At 45.1% G+C, this 24053-nt stretch overlaps 1 protein-coding gene across 4 annotated transcripts in view; it reads right to left on the reverse strand.

The window, feature by feature from the left end:
* Positions 1-24053, reverse strand: part of LOC137365575 (glutamine-rich protein 2-like) — a 236765-nt gene that overhangs the window by 60783 nt on the left and 151929 nt on the right. For all 4 annotated transcript variants that reach the window (XM_068027956.1, XM_068027955.1, XM_068027954.1 and 1 more), the window contains one exon: positions 923-1073. In XM_068027956.1, coding sequence (XP_067884057.1) covers positions 923-1073 — 151 coding nt within the window. The remainder of the gene's footprint in view (positions 1-922; positions 1074-24053) is intronic.

The following is a 24053-nucleotide window of genomic DNA, read 5'->3' on the forward strand; positions in this document are numbered from 1 at the left end:
GGAGAGAGGGGATACAAAACGAGAGAGGAAACGGGGGGGGGGGGACAGTGAGAAAGAAAAACAAAGAGAGGGGGAAACAAAGAGAGAGTGGGGGAATAAAGAGACAGACAGAGGGGGAAAACAAAGAGAGGGAGAGGGAAACAGAGAGAGGGGGGAAACAATGGGGGGGAACAGAGAGAAGGGGCAGACAGAGAGAGGGAGAGATAGGGAGGGGGGACACAAGAGAAAAAAGGGGGATAGAGAGAGGGGGGAAAACAGGGCGAGAGAGATAGAGGGAGAGATAAACACTCCTGACAGATGGATATCTATCCGGAATACTCCACATGGCTACAAGTGTGCAGGCAGACATTGACTACTTGCACAAGCAAAAAAATGCCAGGTATCACACTAAATCAGTGTCCAACATAGTAACGAGAAAGTAAGTCAATAAACTAATCTTCTCATTTAAACCTTCTTCACAAAACTGCCCATTTGTTGTCATTTTGATTAATAGTAAGATAATTTTTTAAAGACTTTATCTTACTGAGATTGTCTCACCGGCCCCACATTTAAGACAAAAGTTTGGACAAGCCTACTATAGTGCGATCGTCCAGTGTCTGACCCTCCTGCCTGGCATAGCTCCATTTTGGGAGGAGAGCCTCACAAAATTTGGCTACTTCCCAATCCAGGTGGTTCCTCAGTTATCTTGATAACCAACTAGATACAGTATGAACTAAGGATATAACAACACCACATGAATCCAGTTAAGGAATCTTGTTTTTTGTTCAGCAGCTGGGCATGGTTTCGCTGATCAAGGGGGTTTGTGCACAGAAACGTACGCAGCCATGTAATGTGATAAGAGGTGGGACACCAGACTCATTCTGACCCGATTTCTGGACCCTCAGAACTACCTATTTAGAGAATACCCTATTTCACTTCAGACCTTTGTGAAGTGGTCTTCATCTAGCATCATGGTCGGACGGTGGTCATACACCTTTGGGCATCGCCGATGGTAACCGTAGGTCAACGTGTGGCTTCCACCGCAGCTCCGGGCACTGGTCGGAAAATTCTCTATCAGGTCAGCAATTCGTTCTCTGTGAAAAAGGGAAAAATGGTGTCAAAGGGGGGGGGGGGGGTTCTACAGAATGACCAGAAGATAAAAGGGTCCGTAAAGAATGAAAGCGCAGATACTCTCCTGACCTTATTCTCATTTACCTTTTCAACGAAGACTTCTCATGGGCCTCTACAAATAAAGATCCTCTCTAACCACATCCTTGTATATTTTACCACACAAATCCCTGACCCACTTCCAATCTCACTTCCTTCAATGCCCTGGAAAAATTCCCCCCAAGTCACTTGAAAAGTCAGTTCCAAACTCCGAACAGGCTTGTCTACAAGTCTCCAATCATCATAATATCTCAGCAGCTGTACAAATGTTCAACCACTCACTCAGCCCACCTGTGGGACTGTAAACAGTGTGAATCAGTGAGACCAGTGGGACTGTAAACAGTGTGAATCAGTGAGACCAGTGGGACTGTAAACAGTGTGAATCAGTGAGACCAGTGGGACTGTAAACAGTGTGAATCAGTGAGACCAGTGGGACTGTAAACAGTGTGAATCAGTGAGACCAGTGAGACTGTAAACAGTGTGAATCAGTGAGACCAGTGGGACTGTAAACAGTGTGAATCAGTGAGACCAGTGAGACTATAAACAGTGTGAATCAGTGAGACCAGTGGGACTATAAACAGTGTGAATCAGTGAGACCAGTGAGACTATAAACAGTGTGAATCAGTGAGACCAGCGGGACTGTAAACTGTGTGAATCAGTGAGACTATAAACAGTGTGAATCAGTGAGACCAGCGGGACTATAAACAGTGTGAATCAGTGAGACTATAAACAGTGTGAATCAGTGAGACCAGCAGGACTATAAACAGTGTGAATCAGTGAGACCAGTGGGACTGTAAACAGTGTGAATCAGCGACACCAGTGAGACTATAAACAGTGTGAATCAGTGAGACCAGCAGGACTATAAACAGTGTGAATCAGTGACACCAGTGAGACTGTAAACAGTGTGAATCAGTGAGACCAGTGGGACTGTAAACAGTGTGAATCAGCGACACCAGTGAGACTATAAACAGTGTGAATCAGTGAGACCAGCAGGACTATAAACAGTGTGAATCAGTGACACCAGTGAGACTATAAACAGTGTGAATCAGTGAGACCAGCAGGACTATAAACAGTGTGAATCAGCGACACCAGTGAGACTATAAACAGTGTGAATCAGTGAGACCAGCAGGACTATAAACAGTGTGAATCAGTGACACCAGTGAGACTGTAAACAGTGTGAATCAGTGAGACCAGCGGGACTATAAACAGTGTGAATCAGTGAGACCAGCGGGACTGTAAACAGTGTGAATCAGTGAGACCAGCGGGACTATAAACAGTGTGAATCAGTGAGACCAGAGGGACTGTAAACAGTGTGGATCAGTGAGATCAGTGGGACTATAAACAGTGTGAATCAGTGAAACCAGTGGGACTATAAACAGTGTGAATCAGTGAGACCAGTGGGACTGTAAACAGTGTGAATCAGTGAGACCAGCGGGACTATAAACAGTGTGAATCAGTGAGACCAGTGCGACTATAAACAGTGTGAATCAGTGAAACCAGTGGGACTATAAACAGTGTGAATCAGTGAGACCAGCAGGACTATAAACAGTGTGAATCAGTGAGGTCAGCAGGACTATAAACAGTGTGAATCAGTGAAACCAGTGGGACTGTAAACAGTGTGAATCAGTGAGACCAGCAGGACTATAAACAGTGTGAATCAGTGAGACCAGCGGGACTGTAAACAGTGTGAATCAGTGAGATCAGTGGGACTATAAACAGTGTGGATCAGTGAGATCAGTGGGACTATAAACAGTGTGAATCAGTGAGACCAGCGGGACTGTAAACAGTGTGAATCAGTGAGATCAGTGGGACTATAAACAGTGTGGATCAGTGAGATCAGTGGGACTATAAACAGTGTGAATCAGTGAGACCAGTGGGACTATAAACAGTGTGAATCAGTGAGACCAGCGGGACTATAAACAGTGTGAATCAGTGAGACTATAAACAGTGTGGATCAGTGAGATCAGTGGGACTATAAACAGTGTGAATCAGTGAGACCAGTGGGACTATAAACAGTGTGAATCAGTGAGACCAGTGGGACTATAAACAGTGTGAATCAGTGAGACCAGTGGGACTATAAACAGTGTGAATCAGTGAGACCAGTGGGACTATAAACAGTGTGAATCAGTGAGACCAGCAGGACTATAAACAGTGTGAATCAGTGAGACTATAAACAGTGTGGATCAGTGAGATCAGTGGGACTATAAACAGTGTGAATCAGTGAGACCAGCAGGACTATAAACAGTGTGAATCAGTGAGACTATAAACAGTGTGGATCAGTGAGATCAGTGGGACTATAAACAGTGTGAATCAGTGAGACTATAAACAGTGTGGATCAGTGAGATCAGTGGGACTATAAACAGTGTGAATCAGTGAGACCAGTGAGACTATAAAGAGTGTGAATCAGTGAGACCAGTGGGACTATAAACAGTGTGAATCAGTGAGACCAGTGGGACTATAAACAGTGTGAATCAGTGAGACCAGCGGGACTATAAACAGTGTGAATCAGTGAGACCAGCGGGACTATAAACAGTGTGAATCAGTGAGACCAGCGGGACTGTAAACAGTGTGAATTAGTGAGACCAGTGGGACTATAAACAGTGTGAATCAGTGAGACCAGTGAGACTGTAAACAGTGTGAATCAGTGAGACCAGCGGGACTGTAAACTGTGTGAATCAGTGAGACCAGCGGGACTATAAACAGTGTGAATCAGTGAGACCAGCGGGACTATAAACAGTGTGAATCAGTGAGACCAGCGGGACTATAAACAGTGTGAATCAGTGAGACCAGCGGGACTATAAACAGTGTGAATCAGTGAGACCAGTGGGACTATAAACAGTGTGAATCAGTGAGACCAGCGGGACTGTAAACAGTGTGAATCAGTGAGACCAGCGGGACTATAAACAGTGTGAATCAGTGAGACCAGCGGGACTGTAAACAGTGTGAATTAGTGAGACCAGTGGGACTATAAACAGTGTGAATCAGTGAGACCAGTGGGACTGTAAACAGTGTGAATCAGTGAGACCAGCGGGACTGTAAACAGTGTGAATCAGTGAGACCAGTGGGACTGTAAACAGTGTGAATCAGTGAGACCAGCGGGACTGTAAACAGTGTGAATCAGTGAGACCAGTGGGACTATAAACAGTGTGAATCAGTGAGACCAGTGGGACTGTAAACAGTGTGAATCAGTGAGACCAGCGGGACTGTAAACAGTGTGAATCAGTGAGACCAGCGGGACTATAAACAGTGTGAATCAGTGAGACCAGTGGGACTATAAACAGTGTGAATCAGTGAGACCAGCGGGACTGTAAACAGTGTGAATCAGTGAGACCAGTGGGACTATAAACAGTGTGGATCAGTGAGACCAGCGGGACTGTAAACAGTGTGAATCAGTGAGACCAGTGGGACTGTAAACAGTGTGAATCAGTGAGACTATAAACAGTGTGAATCAGTGAGACCAGTGGGACTGTAAACAGTGTGAATCAGTGAAACTATAAACAGTGTGAATCAGTGAGACCAGTGGGACTATAAACTGTGTGAATCAGTGAGACCAGCGGGACTATAAACTGTGTGAATCAGTGAGACCAGCGGGACTATAAACAGTGTGAATCAGTGAAACCAGCGGGACTATAAACAGTGTGAATCAGTGAGACCAGTGGGACTGTAAACAGTGTGAATCAGTGAGACTATAAACAGTGTGAATCAGTGAGACCAGCGGGACTATAAACAGTGTGAATCAGTGAGACCAGTGGGACTGTAAACAGTGTGAATCAGTGAGACTATAAACAGTGTGAATCAGTGAGATCAGTGGGACTATAAACAGTGTGAATCAGTGAGACCAGCGGGACTATAAACAGTGTGAATCAGTGAGACTATAAACAGTGTGAATCAGTGAGACCAGTGGGACTGTAAACAGTGTGAATCAGTGAGACCAGTGGGACTATAAACAGTGTGAATCAGTGAGACTATAAACAGTGTGAATCAGTGAGATCAGTGGGACTATAAACAGTGTGAATCAGTGAGACTATAAACAGTGTGAATCAGTGAGACCAGTGGGACTATAAACAGTGTGAATCAGTGAAACTATAAACAGTGTGAATCAGTGAGACCAGTGGGACTATAAACAGTGTGAATCAGTGAAACTATAAACAGTGTGAATCAGTGAGACCAGTGGGACTATAAACAGTGTGAATCAGTGAGACTATAAACAGTGTGAATCAGTGAGACCAGCGGGACTATAAACAGTGTGAATCAGTGAGACTATAAACAGTGTGAATCAGTGAGACCAGTGGGACTGTAAACAGTGTGAATCAGTGAGACTATAAACAGTGTGAATCAGTGAGATCAGTGGGACTATAAACAGTGTGAATCAGTGAGACTATAAACAGTGTGGATCAGTGAGACCAGTGGGACTATAAACAGTGTGAATCAGTGAGACTATAAACAGTGTGGATCAGTGAGACCAGTGGGACTATAAACAGTGTGAATCAGTGAGACTATAAACAGTGTGGATCAGTGAAACCAGTGGGACTATAAACAGTGTGAATCAGTGAGACCAGCGGGACTATAAACAGTGTGAATCAGAGAGACCAGTGGGACTATAAACAGTGTGAATCAGTGAGACCAGCGGGACTATAAACAGTGTGAATCAGTGAGACCAGCGGGACTATAAACAGTGTGAATCAGTGAGACCAGCGGGACTATAAACAGTGTGAATCAGTGAGACCAGCGGGACTATAAACAGTGTGAATCAGTGAGACCAGTGGGACTGTAAACAGTGTGAATCAGTGAGATCAGTGGGACTATAAACAGTGTGAATCAGTGAGACCAGTGGGACTATAAACAGTGTGGATCAGTGAAACCAGTGGGACTGTAAACAGTGTGAATCAGTGAGACCAGCGGGACTATAAACAGTGTGAATCAGTGAGACCAGTGGGACTGTAAACAGTGTGAATCAGTGAGACCAGCGGGACTATAAACAGTGTGAATCAGTGAGACCAGCGGGACTATAAACAGTGTGAATCAGTGAGACCAGTGGGACTGTAAACAGTGTGAATCAGTGAGACCAGCGGGACTATAAACAGTGTGAATCAGTGAGACCAGTGGGACTATAAACAGTGTGAATCAGTGAGACTATAAACAGTGTGAATCAGTGAGATCAGTGGGACTATAAACAGTGTGAATCAGTGAGACCAGTGGGACTGTAAACAGTGTGAATCAGTGAGACCAGCGGGACTATAAACAGTGTGAATCAGTGAGACCAGTGGGACTATAAACAGTGTGAATCAGTGAGACCAGCGGGACTATAAACAGTGTGAATCAGTGAAACCAGTGGGACTATAAACAGTGTAAATCAGTGAGACCAGTGGGACTATAAACAGTGTGAATCAGTGAAACCAGTGGGACTATAAACAGTGTAAATCAGTGAGACCAGTGGGACTATAATCAGTGAGACCAGTGCGTCTATAATCAGTGAGACCAGTGGGTCTATAATCAGTGAGACCAGTGGGTCTATAATCAGTCAGACCAGTGGGTCTATAATCAGTGAGACCAGTGGGTCTATAATCAGTGAGACTATAATCAGTGAGACCAGTGGGTCTATAATCAGTCAGACCAGTGGGTCTATAATCAGTGAGACCAGTGGGTCTATAATCAGTGAGACCAGTGGGTCTATAATCAGTCAGACCAGTGGGTCTATAATCAGTGAGACCAGTGGGTCTATAATCAGTGAGACCAGTGGGTCTATAATCAGTGAGACCAGTGGGTCTATAATCAGTGAGACCAGTGCGACCATAATCAGTGAGACCAGTGCGACCATAATCAGTGAGACCAGTGGGTCTATAATCAGTGAGACCAGTGGGTCTATAATCAGTGAGACCAGTGGGTCTATAATCAGTGAGACCAGTGGGTCTATAATCAGTCAGACCAGTGGGTCTATAATCAGTGAGACCAGTGGGTCTATAATCAGTGAGACCAGTGGGTCTATAATCAGTGAGACCAGTGCGACCATAATCAGTGAGACCAGTGCGACCATAATCAGTGAGACCAGTGGGTCTATAATCAGTCAGACCAGTGGGTCTATAATCAGTGAGACCAGTGGGTCTATAATCAGTGAGACCAGTGGGTCTATAATCAGTGAGACCAGTGGGACTATAATCAGTCAGACCAGTGGGTCTATAATCAGTGAGACCAGTGGGTCTATAATCAGTGAGACCAGTGCGACCATAATCAGTGAGACCAGTGCGACCATAATCAGTGAGACCAGTGGGTCTATAATCAGTCAGACCAGTGGGTCTATAATCAGTGAGACCAGTGGGTCTATAATCAGTGAGACCAGTGGGTCTATAATCAGTGAGACCAGTGGGTCTATAATCAGTGAGACCAGTGGGTCTATAATCAGTCAGACCAGTGGGTCTATAATCAGTGAGACCAGTGGGTCTATAATCAGTGAGACCAGTGGGTCTATAATCAGTGAGACCAGTGGGACTATAATCAGTGAGACCAGTGGGTCTATAATCAGTGAGACCAGTGGGTCTATAATCAGTGAGACCAGTGGGTCTATAATCAGTGAGACCAGTGGGTCTATAATCAGTGAGACCAGTGGGACTATAATCAGTGAGACTGTAATCAGTGAGACCAGTGGGTCTATAATCAGTGAGACTATAATCAGTGAGACCAGTGGGTCTATAATCAGTGAGACCAGTGGGTCTATAATCAGTGAGACCAGTGGGACTATAATCAGTGAGACTGTAATCAGTGAGACCAGTGGGTCTATAATCAGTGAGACTATAATCAGTGAGACCAGTGGGTCTATAATCAGTGAGACCAGTGGGTCTATAATCAGTGAGACCAGTGGGACTATAATCAGTGAGACCAGTGGGTCTATAATCAGTGAGACCAGTGGGTCTATAATCAGTGAGACCAGTGGGTCTATAATCAGTCAGACCAGTGGGTCTATAATCAGTGAGACCAGTGGGTCTATAATCAGTGAGACCAGTGGGTCTATAATCAGTGAGACCAGTGGGTCTATAATCAGTGAGACCAGTGGGTCTATAATCAGTGAGACCAGTGGGTCTATAATCAGTGAGACCAGTGGGACTATAATCAGTGAGACTGTAATCAGTGAGACCAGTGGGTCTATAATCAGTGAGACTATAATCAGTGAGACCAGTGGGTCTATAATCAGTGAGACCAGTGGGTCTATAATCAGTGAGACCAGTGGGACTATAATCAGTGAGACCAGTGGGTCTATAATCAGTGAGACCAGTGGGACTATAATCAGTGAGACCAGTGGGTCTATAATCAGTGAGACTATAATCAGTGAGACCAGTGGGTCTATAATCAGTGAGACCAGTGGGTCTATAATCAGTGAGACCAGTGGGACTATAATCAGTGAGACCAGTGGGTCTATAATCAGTGAGACCAGTGGGTCTATAATCAGTGAGACCAGTGGGTCTATAATCAGTGAGACCAGTGGGTCTATAATCAGTGAGACCAGTGGGTCTATAATCAGTGAGACTGTAATCAGTGAGACCAGTGGGTCTATAATCAGTGAGACCAGTGGGACTATAATCAGTGAGACCAGTGGGTCTATAATCAGTGAGACCAGTGGGTCTATAATCAGTGAGACTGTAATCAGTGAGACCAGTGGGTCTATAATCAGTGAGACCAGTGGGTCTATAATCAGTGAGACCAGTGGGTCTATAATCAGTGAGACCAGTGGGACTATAATCAGTGGGACTATAATCAGTGAGACCAGTGGGTCTATAATCAGTGAGACCAGTGGGTCTATAATCAGTGAGACCAGTGGGTCTATAATCAGTGAGACCAGTGGGACTATAATCAGTGGGACTATAATCAGTGAGACTGTAATCAGTGAGACCAGTGGGTCTATAATCAGTGAGACTATAATCAGTGAGACCAGTGGGTCTATAATCAGTGAGACCAGTGGGTCTATAATCAGTGAGACCAGTGGGACTATAATCAGTGAGACTATAATCAGTGAGACCAGTGGGTCTATAATCAGTGAGACCAGTGGGTCTATAATCAGTGAGACCAGTGGGTCTATAATCAGTGAGACCAGTGGGACTATAATCAGTGGGACTATAATCAGTGAGACCAGTGGGTCTATAATCAGTAAGACCAGTGGGTCTATAATCAGTGAGACCAGTGGGTCTATAATCAGTGAGACCAGTGGGACTATAATCAGTGGGACTATAATCAGTGAGACTGTAATCAGTGAGACCAGTGGGTCTATAATCAGTGAGACTATAATCAGTGAGACCAGTGGGTCTATAATCAGTGAGACCAGTGGGTCTATAATCAGTGAGACCAGTGGGACTATAATCAGTGGGACTATAATCAGTGAGACTGTAATCAGTGAGACCAGTGGGTCTATAATCAGTGAGACTATAATCAGTGAGACCAGTGGGTCTATAATCAGTGAGACCAGTGGGTCTATAATCAGTGAGACCAGTGGGACTATAATCAGTGAGACTGTAATCAGTGAGACCAGTGGGTCTATAATCAGTGAGACCAGTGGGTCTATAATCAGTGAGACCAGTGGGTCTATAATCAGTGAGACCAGTGGGACTATAATCAGTGAGACCAGTGGGTCTATAATCAGTGAGACCAGTGGGTCTATAATCAGTGAGACCAGTGGGACTATAATCAGTGAGACCAGTGGGTCTATAATCAGTGAGACTATAATCAGTGAGACCAGTGGGTCTATAATCAGTGAGACCAGTGGGTCTATAATCAGTGAGACCAGTGGGTCTATAATCAGTGAGACCAGTGGGACTATAATCAGTGAGACCAGTGGGACTATTATCAGTGAGACCAGTGGGTCTATAATCAGTGAGACTATAATCAGTGAGACTATAATCAGTGAGACCAGTGGGTCTATAATCAGTGAGACCAGTGGGTCTATAATCAGTGAGACCAGTGGGTCTATAATCAGTGAGACCAGTGGGTCTATAATCAGTGAGACCAGTGGGTCTATAATCAGTGAGACCAGTGGGTCTATAATCAGTGAGACTATAATCAGTGAGACCAGTGGGTCTATAATCAGTGAGACTGTAATCAGTGAGACCAGTGGGTCTATAATCAGTGAGACCGGTGGGTCTATAATCAGTGAGACCAGTGGGTCTATAATCAGTGAGACCAGTGGGTCTATAATCAGTGAGACCAGTGGGACTATAATCAGTGAGACCAGTGGGTCTATAATCAGTGAGACTATAATCAGTGAGACCAGTGGGTCTATAATCAGTGAGACTGTAATCAGTGAGACCAGTGGGTCTATAATCAGTGAGACTGTAATCAGTGAGACCAGTGGGTCTATAATCAGTGAGACCGGTGGGTCTATAATCAGTGAGACCAGTGGGTCTATAATCAGTGAGACCAGTGGGACTATAATCAGTGAGACCAGTGAGACTATAATCAGTGAGACTATAATCAGTGAGACCAGTGGGTCTATAATCAGTGAGACCAGTGGGTCTATAATCAGTGAGACCAGTGGGTCTATAATCAGTGAGACCAGTGGGTCTATAATCAGTGAGACCAGTGGGTCTATAATCAGTGAGACCAGTGGGTCTATAATCAGTGAGACTATAATCAGTGAGACCAGTGGGTCTATAATCAGTGAGACTGTAATCAGTGAGACCAGTGGGTCTATAATCAGTGAGACCGGTGGGTCTATAATCAGTGAGACCAGTGGGTCTATAATCAGTGAGACCAGTGGGTCTATAATCAGTGAGACCAGTGGGACTATAATCAGTGAGACCAGTGGGTCTATAATCAGTGAGACTATAATCAGTGAGACCAGTGGGTCTATAATCAGTGAGACTGTAATCAGTGAGACCAGTGGGTCTATAATCAGTGAGACTGTAATCAGTGAGACCAGTGGGTCTATAATCAGTGAGACCGGTGGGTCTATAATCAGTGAGACCAGTGGGTCTATAATCAGTGAGACCAGTGGGTCTATAATCAGTGAGACCAGTGGGTCTATAATCAGTCAGACCAGTGGGTCTATAATCAGTGAGACCAGTGGGTCTATAATCAGTGAGACCAGTGGGTCTATAATCAGTGAGACCAGTGGGACTATAATCAGTGAGACCAGTGGGTCTATAATCAGTGAGACCAGTGGGTCTATAATCAGTGAGACCAGTGGGTCTATAATCAGTGAGACCAGTGGGTCTATAATCAGTGAGACCAGTGGGTCTATAATCAGTCAGACCAGTGGGTCTATAATCAGTGAGACCAGTGGGTCTATAATCAGTGAGACCAGTGGGTCTATAATCAGTGAGACCAGTGGGTCTATAATCAGTGAGACCAGTGGGTCTATAATCAGTGAGACCAGTGGGACTATAATCAGTGAGACTGTAATCAGTGAGACCAGTGGGTCTATAATCAGTGAGACTATAATCAGTGAGACCAGTGGGTCTATAATCAGTGAGACCAGTGGGTCTATAATCAGTGAGACCAGTGGGTCTATAATCAGTGAGACCAGTGGGTCTATAATCAGTGAGACTGTAATCAGTGAGACCAGTGGGTCTATAATCAGTGAGACTATAATCAGTGAGACCAGTGGGTCTATAATCAGTGAGACCAGTGGGTCTATAATCAGTGAGACCAGTGGGACTATAATCAGTGAGACTGTAATCAGTGAGACCAGTGGGTCTATAATCAGTGAGACTATAATCAGTGAGACCAGTGGGTCTATAATCAGTGAGACCAGTGGGTCTATAATCAGTGAGACCAGTGGGTCTATAATCAGTGAGACCAGTGGGTCTATAATCAGTGAGACCAGTGGGACTATAATCAGTGAGACCAGTGGGACTATAATCAGTGAGACCAGTGGGTCTATAATCAGTGAGACCAGTGGGACTATAATCAGTGAGACTGTAATCAGTGAGACCAGTGGGTCTATAATCAGTGAGACTATAATCAGTGAGACTATAATCAGTGAGACCAGTGGGTCTATAATCAGTGAGACCAGTGGGTCTATAATCAGTGAGACCAGTGGGTCTATAATCAGTGAGACCAGTGGGTCTATAATCAGTGAGACCAGTGGGTCTATAATCAGTGAGACCAGTGGGTCTATAATCAGTGAGACCAGTGGGTCTATAATCAGTGAGACCGGTGGGACTATAATCAGTGAGACCAGTGGGTCTATAATCAGTGAGACTATAATCAGTGAGACCAGTGGGTCTATAATCAGTGAGACTGTAATCAGTGAGACCAGTGGGTCTATAATCAGTGAGACCAGTGGGACTATAATCAGTGAGACCGGTGGGTCTATAATCAGTGAGACCAGTGGGACTATAATCAGTGAGACCAGTGGGTCTATAATCAGTGAGACTATAATCAGTGAGACCAGTGGGTCTATAATCAGTGAGACTGTAATCAGTGAGACCAGTGGGTCTATAATCAGGGAGACCAGTGGGTCTATAATCAGTGAGACCAGTGGGTCTATAATCAGTGAGACTGTAATCAGTGAGACCAGTGGGTCTATAATCAGGGAGACCAGTGGGTCTATAATCAGTGAGACCAGTGGGTCTATAATCAGTGAGACCAGTGGGTCTATAATCAGTGAGACCAGTGGGTCTATAATCAGTGAGACTGTAATCAGTGAGACCAGTGGGTCTATAATCAGTGAGACCAGCGGATCTATAATCAGTGAGACCAGCGGGTTTATAATCAGTGAGACCAGTGGGTCTATAATCAGGGAGACCAGTGGGTCTATAATCAGGGAGACCAGTGGGTCTATAATCAGTGAGACCAGTGGGTCTATAATCAGTGAGACCAGCGGGTCTATAATCAGTGAGACCAGCGGGTCTATAATCAGTGAGACCAGCGGGTCTATAATCAGTGAGACCAGCGGGTCTATAATCAGTGAGACCAGTGGGTTTATAATCAGTGAGACCAGTGGGTCTATAATCAGTGAGACCAGTGGGTCTATAATCAGGGAGACCGGTGGGACTATAATCAGGGAGACCGGTGGGACTATAATCAGGGAGACCGGTGGGACTATAATCAGTGAGACCAGTGGGTCTATAATCAGTGAGACCAGTGGGTCTATAATCAGTGAGACCAGTGGGTCTATAATCAGTGAGACCAGCGGGTCTATAATCAGGGAGACCGGTGGGACTATAATCAGGGAGACCAGTGGGTCTATAATCAGTGAGACTATAATCAGGGAGACCGGTGGGACTATAATCAGTGAGACCAGTGGGTCTATAATCAGTGAGACCAGTGGGTCTATAATCAGTGAGACCAGTGGGACTATAATCAGTGAGACCAGTGCGACTATAATCAGTGAGACCGGCGGGTCTATAATCAGTGAGACCAGTGGGTCTATAATCAGTGAGACCAGCGGGTCTATAATCAGGGAGACCGGTGGGACTATAATCAGGGAGACCAGTGGGTCTATAATCAGTGAGACTATAATCAGGGAGACCGGTGGGTCTATAATCAGTGAGACCAGTGGGTCTATAATCAGTGAGACCAGTGGGACTATAATCAGTGAGACCAGTGCGACTATAATCAGTGAGACCGGCGGGTCTATAATCAGTGAGACCAGTGGGTCTATAATCAGTGAGACCAGTGGGTCTATAATCAGTGAGACCAGAGGGTCTATAATCAGTGAGACCGGCGGGTCTATAATCAGTGAGACCGGTGGGACTATAATCAGTGAGACCGGCGGGTCTATAATCAGTGAGACCAGTGCGACTATAATCAGTGAGACCGGCGGGTCTACAATCAGTGAGACCGGCGGGTCTATAATCAGTGAGACCGGTGGGACTATAGTCAGTGAGACCGGTGGGACTATAGTCAGTGAGACTATAATCAGGGAGACCGGTGGGACTATAATCAGGGAGACCGGTGGGTCTATAAACAGTGAAACTATAATCAGGGAGACCAGTGGGACTATAATCAGTGAGACCAGTGCGACTATAATCAGTGAGACCGGCGGGTCTATAATCAGTGAGACCAGTGGGTCTATAATCAGTGAGACCAGTGCGACTATAAACAGTGTGAATCAGTGAAACCAGTGGGACTATAAACAGTGTGAATCAGTGAGACCAGTGAGACTATAAACAGTGTGAATCAGTGAAACCAGTGGGACAATAAACAGTGTAAATCAGTGAGACCAGTGGGACTATAAACAGTGTGAATCAGTGAGACCAGTGGGACTATAATCAGTGAGACCAGTGGGTCTATAATCAGTGAGACCAGTGGGTCTATAATCAGTGAGACCAGTGGGTCTATAATCAGTCAGACCAGTGGGTCTATAATCAGTGAGACCAGTGGGTCTATAATCAGTGAGACCAGTGGGTCTATAATCAGTGAGACTATAATCAGTGAGACCAGTGGGTCTATAATCAGTCAGACCAGTGGGTCTATAATCAGTGAGACCAGTGGGTCTATAATCAGTGAGACCAGTGGGACTATAATCAGTCAGACCAGTGGGTCTATAATCAGTGAGACCAGTGGGTCTATAATCAGTGAGACCAGTGGGTCTATAATCAGTGAGACCAGTGCGACCATAATCAGTGAGACCAGTGCGACCATAATCAGTGAGACCAGTGGGTCTATAATCAGTCAGACCAGTGGGTCTATAATCAGTGAGACCAGTGGGTCTATAATCAGTGAGACCAGTGGGTCTATAATCAGTGAGACCAGTGAGACTATAATCAGTGAGACCAGTGGGTCTATAATCAGTGAGACCAGTGGGTCTATAATCAGTGAGACCAGTGGGTCTATAATCAGTGAGACCAGTGGGTCTATAATCAGTGAGACCAGTGGGTCTATAATCAGTGAGACCAGTGGGTCTATAATCAGTGAGACCAGTGGGTCTATAATCAGTGAGACCAGTGGGTCTATAATCAGTGAGACCAGTGGGTCTATAATCAGTGAGACCAGTGGGACTATAATCAGTGAGACCAGTGGGTCTATAATCAGTGAGACCAGCGGGTCTATAATCAGTGAGACCAGCGGGTCTATAATCAGTCAGACCAGCGGGTCTATAATCAGTGAGACCAGTGGGTCTATAATCAGTGAGACCAGTGGGTCTATAATCAGTGAGACCAGTGGGTCTATAATCAGTGAGACCAGTGGGTCTATAATCAGTGAGACCAGTGGGTCTATAATCAGTGAGACCAGCGGGTCTATAATCAGTGAGACCAGTGGGACTATAATCAGTGAGACTGTAATCAGTGAGACCAGTGGGTCTATAATCAGTGAGACTATAATCAGTGAGACCAGTGGGTCTATAATCAGTGAGACCAGTGGGTCTATAATCAGTGAGACCAGTGGGACTATAATCAGTGAGACCAGTGGGACTATAATCAGTGAGACTATAATCAGTGAGACCAGTGGGTCTATAATCAGTGAGACCAGTGGGTCTATAATCAGTGAGACCAGTGGGACTATAATCAGTGAGACCAGTGGGTCTATAATCAGTGAGACCAGTGGGTCTATAATCAGTGAGACCAGTGGGTCTATAATCAGTGAGACTATAATCAGTGAGACCAGTGGGTCTATAATCAGTGAGACCAGTGGGTCTATAATCAGTGAGACTGTAATCAGTGAGACCAGTGGGTCTATAATCAGTGAGACCAGTGGGACTATAATCAGTGAGACCAGTGGGTCTATAATCAGTGAGACTATAATCAGTGAGACCAGTGGGTCTATAATCAGTGAGACCAGTGGGACTATAATCAGTGAGACTATAATCAGTGAGACCAGTGGGTCTATAATCAGTGAGACCAGTGGGACTATAATCAGTGAGACTGTAATCAGTGAGACCAGTGGGTCTATAATCAGTGAGACTATAATCAGTGAGACCAGTGGGTCTATAATCAGTGAGACCAGTGGGTCTATAATCAGTGAGACCAGTGGGTCTATAATCAGTGAGACCAGTGGGACTATAATCAGTGAGACCAGTGGGTCTATAATCAGTGAGACCAGTGGGACTATCATCAGTCAGACCAGTGGGTCTATAATCAGTGAGACCAGTGGGACTATAATCAGTCAGACCAGTGGGTCTATAATCAGTGAGACCAGTGGGACTATCATCAGTCAGACCAGTGGGTCTATAATCAGTGAGACCAGTGGGTCTATAATCAGTGAGACCAGTGGGTCTATAATCAGTGAGACCAGTGGGTCTATAATCAGTGAGACCAGTGGGTCTATAATCAGTGAGACTGTAATCAGTGAGACCAGTGGGTCTATAATCAGTGAGACCAGTGGGACTATAATCAGTGAGACCAGTGGGTCTATAATCAGTGAGACCAGTGGGACTATAATCAGTGAGACCAGTGGGTCTATAATCAGTGAGACCAGTGGGTCTATAATCAGTGAGACTGTAATCAGTGAGACCAGTGGGTCTATAATCAGTGAGACCAGTGGGACTATAATCAGTGAGACCAGTGGGTCTATAATCAGTGAGACCAGTGGGACTATAATCAGTGAGACCAGTGGGACTATAATCAGTGAGACCAGTGGGTCTATAATCAGTGAGACCAGTGGGTCTATAATCAGTGAGACTGTAATCAGTGAGACCAGTGGGTCTATAATCAGTGAGACCAGTGGGACTATAATCAGTGAGACCAGTGGGTCTATAATCAGTGAGACTGTAATCAGTGAGACCAGTGGGTCTATAATCAGTGAGACCAGTGGGTCTATAATCAGTGAGACCAGTGGGACTATAATCAGTGAGACCAGTGGGACTATAATCAGTGAGACCAGTGGGTCTATAATCAGTGAGACCAGTGGGTCTATAATCAGTGAGACTGTAATCAGTGAGACCAGTGGGTCTATAATCAGTGAGACCAGTGGGACTATAATCAGTGAGACCAGTGGGTCTATAATCAGTGAGACCAGTGGGACTATAATCAGTGAGACCAGTGGGTCTATAATCAGTGAGACTGTAATCAGTGAGACCAGTGGGTCTATAATCAGTGAGACCAGTGGGACTATAATCAGTGAGACCAGTGGGTCTATAATCAGTGAGACCAGTGGGTCTATAATCAGTGAGACTGTAATCAGTGAGACCAGTGGGTCTATAATCAGTGAGACCAGTGGGACTATAATCAGTGAGACCAGTGGGTCTATAATCAGTGAGACCAGTGGGACTATAATCAGTGAGACCAGTGGGTCTATAATCAGTGAGACCAGTGGGTCTATAATCAGTGAGACCAGTGGGTCTATAATCAGTGAGACCAGTGGGTCTATAATCAGTGAGACCAGTGGGACTATAATCAGTGAGACCAGTGGGTCTATAATCAGTGAGACCAGTGGGTCTATAATCAGTGAGACCAGTGGGTCTATAATCAGTGAGACCAGTGGGTCTATAATCAGTGAGACCAGTGGGTCTATAATCAGTGAGACCAGTGGGTCTATAATCAGTGAGACCAGTGGGTCTATAATCAGTGAGACCGGTGGGACTATAATCAGTGAGACCAGTGGGTCTATAATCAGTGAGACTGTAATCAGTGAGACCAGTGGGTCTATAATCAGTGAGACCAGTGGGACTATAATCAGTGAGACCAGTGGGTCTATAATCAGTGAGACCAGTGAGACTATAATCAGTGAGACCAGTGGGACTATAATCAGTGAGACCAGTGGGTCTATAATCAGTGAGACCAGTGGGTCTATAATCAGTGAGACCAGTGGGTCTATAATCAGTGAGACCAGTGGGTCTATAATCAGTGAGACCGGTGGGACTATAATCAGTGAGACTATAATCAGTGAGACCAGTGGGTCTATAATCAGTGAGACTATAATCAGTGAGACCGGTGGGTCTATAATCAGTGAGACTGTAATCAGTGAGACCAGTGGGTCTATAATCAGTGAGACTATAATCAGTGAGACCGGTGGGTCTATAATCAGTGAGACCAGTGGGTCTATAATCAGTGAGACTATAATCAGTGAGACCAGTGGGTCTATAATCAGTGGGTCTATAATCAGTGAGACCGGTGGGTCTATAATCAGTGAGACCAGTGGGTCTATAATCAGTGAGACTATAATCAGTGAGACCAGTGGGTCTATAATCAGTGGGTCTATAATCAGTGAGACCAGTGGGTCTATAATCAGTGAGACCAGTGGGTCTATAATCAGTGGGTCTATAATCAGTGAGACCAGTGGGTCTATAATCAGTGAGACCAGTGGGTCTATAATCAGTGAGACTATAATCAGTGAGACCAGTGGGTCTATAATCAGTGAGACCAGTGGGTCTATAATCAGTGAGACCAGTGAGACTATAATCAGTGAGACCAGTGGGTCTATAATCAGTGAGACCAGTGGGTCTATAATCAGTGAGACCAGTGAGACTATAATCAGTGAGACCAGTGGGTCTATAATCAGTGAGACCAGTGGGTCTATAATCAGTGAGACCAGTGGGTCTATAATCAGTGAGACCAGTGGGTCTATAATCAGTGAGACCAGTGGGTCTATAATCAGTGAGACTATAATCAGTGAGACCAGTGGGTCTATAATCAGTGAGACCAGTGGGTCTATAATCAGTGAGACTGTAATCAGTGAGACCAGTGGGTCTATAATCAGTGAGACTATAATCAGTGAGACCAGTGGGTCTATAATCAGTGAGACTGTAATCAGTGAGACCAGTGGGTCTATAATCAGTGAGACTATAATCAGTGAGACCAGTGGGTCTATAGTCAGTGAGACCAGTGGGTCTATAATCAGTGAGACCAGTGGGTCTATAATCAGTGAGACTGTAATCAGTGAGACCAGTGGGTCTATAATCAGTGAGACTATAATCAGTGAGACCAGTGGGTCTATAATCAGTGAGACCAGTGGGTCTATAATCAGTGAGACCAGTGGGTCTATAATCAGTGAGACCAGTGGGTCTATAATCAGTGAGACTATAATCAGTGAGACCAGTGGGTCTATAATCAGTGAGACCAGTGGGTCTATAATCAGTGAGACTATAATCAGTGAGACCAGTGGGTCTATAATCAGTGAGACTATAATCAGTGAGACCAGTGGGTCTATAATCAGTGAGACTGTAATCAGTGAGACCAGTGGGTCTATAATCAGTGAGACTATAATCAGTGAGACCAGTGGGTCTATAATCAGTGAGACCAGTGGGTCTATAATCAGTGAGACTGTAATCAGTGAGACCAGTGGGTCTATAATCAGTGAGACTATAATCAGTGAGACCAGTGGGTCTATAATCAGTGAGACCAGTGGGTCTATAATCAGTGAGACCAGTGGGTCTATAATCAGTGAGACCAGTGGGTCTATAATCAGTGAGACCAGTGGGTCTATAATCAGTGAGACTGTAATCAGTGAGACCAGTGGGTCTATAATCAGTGAGCCTGTAATCAGTGAGACTGTAATCAGTGAGACCAGTGGGTCTATAATCAGTGAGACCAGTGGGTCTATAATCAGTGAGACCAGTGGGTCTATAATCAGTGAGACCAGTGGGTCTATAATCAGTGAGACCAGTGGGACTATAATCAGTGAGACCAGTGGGTCTATAATCAGTGAGACCAGTGGGTCTATAATCAGTGAGACTATAATCAGGGAGACCAGTGGGTCTATAATCAGTGAGACCAGTGGGTCTATAATCAGTGAGACCAGTGGGTCTATAATCAGAGAGACCAGTGGGTCTATAATCAGTGAGAACAGTGGGTCTATAATCAGTGAGACCAGTGGGTCTATAATCAGTGAGACCAGTGGGTCTATAATCAGTGAGACTATAATCAGTGAGAACAGTGGGTCTATAATCAGTGAGACCAGTGGGTCTATAATCAGTGAGACCAGTGGGTCTATAATCAGTGAGACCAGTGCGACTATAATCAGTGAGACCAGTGGGTCTATAATCAGTGAGACCAGTGCGACTACAATCAGTGAGACCAGTGGGTCTATAATCAGTGAGACTATAATCAGTGAGACCAGTGGGACTATAATCAGTGAGACCAGTGGGTCTATAATCAGTGAGACCAGTGGGTCTATAATCAGTGAGACCAGTGGGTCTATAATCAGTGAGACCAGTGCGACTATAATCAGTGAGACTATAATCAGTGAGACCAGTGGGTCTATAATCAGTGAGACCAGTGGGTCTATAATCAGTGAGACCAGTGGGTCTATAATCAGTGAGACCAGTGCGACTATAATCAGTGAGACTATAATCAGTGAGACCAGTGCGAATATAATCAGTGAGACCAGTGGGTCTATAATCAGTGAGACCAGTGGGTCTATAATCAGTGAGACCAGTGGGTCTATAATCAGTGAGACTATAATCAGTGAGACCAGTGGGTCTATAATCAGTGAGACCAGTGGGTCTATAATCAGTGAGACCAGTGGGTCTATAATCAGTGAGACCAGTGGGTCTATAATCAGTCAGACCAGTGGGTCTATAATCAGTGAGACTATAATCAGTGAGACCAGTGGGTCTCTAATCAGTGAGACCAGTGGGTCGATAATCAGTGAGACCAGTGGGTCTATAATCAGTGAGACCAGTGGGTCTATAATCAGTGAGACCAGTGCGACTATAATCAGTGAGACCAGTGGGTCTATAATCAGTGAGACCAGTGGGTCTATAATCAGTGAGACCAGTGGGTCTATAATCAGTGAGACCAGTGGGACTATAATCAGTGAGACCAGTGGGTCTATAATCAGTGAGACCAGTGGGTCTATAATCAGTGAGACCAGTGGGTCTATAATCAGTGAGACCAGTGGGACTATAATCAGTGAGACCAGTGGGACTATAATCAGTGAGACCAGTGGGTCTATAATCAGTGAGACCAGTGGGTCTATAATCAGTGAGACCAGTGGGTCTATAATCAGTGAGACCAGTGGGTCTATAATCAGTGAGACCAGTGCGACTATAATCAGTGAGACCAGTGGGTCTATAATCAGTGAGACCAGTGGGTCTATAATCAGTGAGACCAGTGGGACTATAATCAGTGAGACCAGTGGGACTATAATCAGTGAGACCAGTGGGTCTATAATCAGTGAGACCAGTGCGACTATAATCAGTGAGACCAGTGGGTCTATAATCAGTGAGACCAGTGGGTCTATAATCAGTGAGACCAGTGGGTCTATAATCAGTGAGACCAGTGCGACTATAATCAGTGAGACCAGTGGGTCTATAATCAGTGAGACCAGTGCGACTATAATCAGTGAGACCAGTGGGTCTATAATCAGTGAGACTATAATCAGTGAGACCAGTGGGTCTATAATCAGTGAGACCAGTGCGACTATAATCAGTGAGACCAGTGGGTCTATAATCAGTGAGACCAGTGGGTCTATAATCAGTGAGACCAGTGCGACTATAATCAGTGAGACCAGCGGGTCTATAATCAGTGAGACCAGTGGGTCTATAATCAGTGAGACCAGTGGGTCTATAATCAGTGAGACCAGTGGGTCTATAATCAGTGAGACCAGTGGGTCTATAATCAGTGAGACCAGTGCGACTATAATCAGTGAGACCAGCGGGTCTATAATCAGTGAGACCAGTGGGTCTATAATCAGTGAGACTATAATCAGTGAGACCAGTGCGACTATAATCAGTGAGACCAGTGGGTCTATAATCAGTGAGACCAGCGGGTCTATAATCAGTGAGACCAGTGGGTCTATAATCAGTGAGACCAGTGGGTCTATAATCAGTGAGACCAGCGGGTCTATAATCAGTCAGACCAGTGGGTCTATAATCAGTGAGACCAGTGGGTCTATAATCAGTCAGACCAGTGGGTCTATAATCAGTGAGACCAGTGGGTCTATAATCAGTCAGACCAGTGGGTCTATAATCAGTGAGACCAGTGGGACTATAATCAGTGAGACCAGTGGGTCTATAATCAGTGAGACCAGTGGGACTATAATCAGTCAGACCAGTGGGTCTATAATCAGTGAGACCAGTGGGTCTATAATCAGTGAGACTATAATCAGTGAGACCAGTGCGACTATAATCAGTGAGACCAGTGGGTCTATAATCAGTCAGACCAGTGGGTCTATAATCAGTGAGACCAGTGGGACTATAATCAGTCAGACCAGTGGGTCTATAATCAGTGAGACCAGTGGGTCTATAATCAGTGAGACCAGTGGGTCTATAATCAGTCAGACCAGTGGGTCTATAATCAGTGAGACCAGTGGGACTATAATCAGTCAGACCAGTGGGTCTATAATCAGTGAGACCAGTGGGACTATAATCAGTGAGACCAGTGGGACTATAATCAGTCAGACCAGTGGGTCTATAATCAGTGAGACCAGTGGGACTATAATCAGTGAGACCAGTGGGACTATAATCAGTGAGACCAGTGCGACTATAATCAGTGAGACCAGTGGGACTATAATCAGTCAGACCAGTGGGTCTATAATCAGTGAGACCAGCGGGTCTATAATCAGTGAGACCAGTGGGTCTATAATCAGTGAGACCAGTGGGTCTATAATCAGTGAGACCAGTGGGTCTATAATCAGTGAGACCAGCGGGTCTATAATCAGTGAGACCAGTGGGTCTATAATCAGTGAGACCAGCGGGTCTATAATCAGTGAGACCAGTGGGTCTATAATCAGTGAGACCAGTGGGTCTATAATCAGTGAGACCAGCGGGTCTATAATCAGTGAGACCAGTGGGTCTATAATCAGTGAGACTATAATCAGTGAGACCAGTGCGACTATAATCAGTGAGACCAGTGGGTCTATAATCAGTGAGACCAGCGGGTCTATAATCAGTGAGACCAGTGGGTCTATAATCAGTGAGACCAGTGGGTCTATAATCAGTGAGACCAGTGGGTCTATAATCAGTGAGACCAGCGGGTCTATAATCAGTGAGACCAGTGGGTCTATAATCAGTCAGACCAGTGGGTCTATAATCAGTGAGACCAGTGGGTCTATAATCAGTGAGACCAGTGGGACTATAATCAGTCAGACCAGTGGGTCTATAATCAGTGAGACTATAATCAGTGAGACCAGTGGGTCTATAATCAGTGAGACTATAATCAGTGAGACCAGTGGGTCTATAATCAGTGAGACCAGTGGGTCTATAATCAGTGAGACCAGTGGGTCTATAATCAGTGAGACCAGTGCGACTATAATCAGTGAGACTATAATCAGTGAGACCAGTGCGAATATAATCAGTGAGACCAGTGGGTCTATAATCAGTGAGACCAGTGGGTCTATAATCAGTGAGACCAGTGGGTCTATAATCAGTGAGACTATAATCAGTGAGACCAGTGGGTCTATAATCAGTGAGACCAGTGGGTCTATAATCAGTGAGACCAGTGGGTCTATAATCAGTGAGACCAGTGGGTCTATAATCAGTCAGACCAGTGGGTCTATAATCAGTGAGACTATAATCAGTGAGACCAGTGGGTCTCTAATCAGTGAGACCAGTGGGTCGATAATCAGTGAGACCAGTGGGTCTATAATCAGTGAGACCAGTGGGTCTATAATCAGTGAGACCAGTGCGACTATAATCAGTGAGACCAGTGGGTCTATAATCAGTGAGACCAGTGGGTCTATAATCAGTGAGACCAGTGGGTCTATAATCAGTGAGACCAGTGGGACTATAATCAGTGAGACCAGTGGGTCTATAATCAGTGAGACCAGTGGGTCTATAATCAGTGAGACCAGTGGGTCTATAATCAGTGAGACCAGTGGGTCTATAATCAGTGAGACCAGTGGGACTATAATCAGTGAGACCAGTGGGACTATAATCAGTGAGACCAGTGGGTCTATAATCAGTGAGACCAGTGGGTCTATAATCAGTGAGACCAGTGGGTCTATAATCAGTGAGACCAGTGGGTCTATAATCAGTGAGACCAGTGCGACTATAATCAGTGAGACCAGTGGGTCTATAATCAGTGAGACCAGTGGGTCTATAATCAGTGAGACCAGTGGGACTATAATCAGTGAGACCAGTGGGACTATAATCAGTGAGA

This window comes from Heterodontus francisci, unplaced genomic scaffold (genome assembly GCF_036365525.1).
Source record: "Heterodontus francisci isolate sHetFra1 unplaced genomic scaffold, sHetFra1.hap1 HAP1_SCAFFOLD_405, whole genome shotgun sequence".
In the NCBI taxonomy this organism is placed as follows: domain Eukaryota; kingdom Metazoa; phylum Chordata; class Chondrichthyes; order Heterodontiformes; family Heterodontidae; genus Heterodontus; species Heterodontus francisci.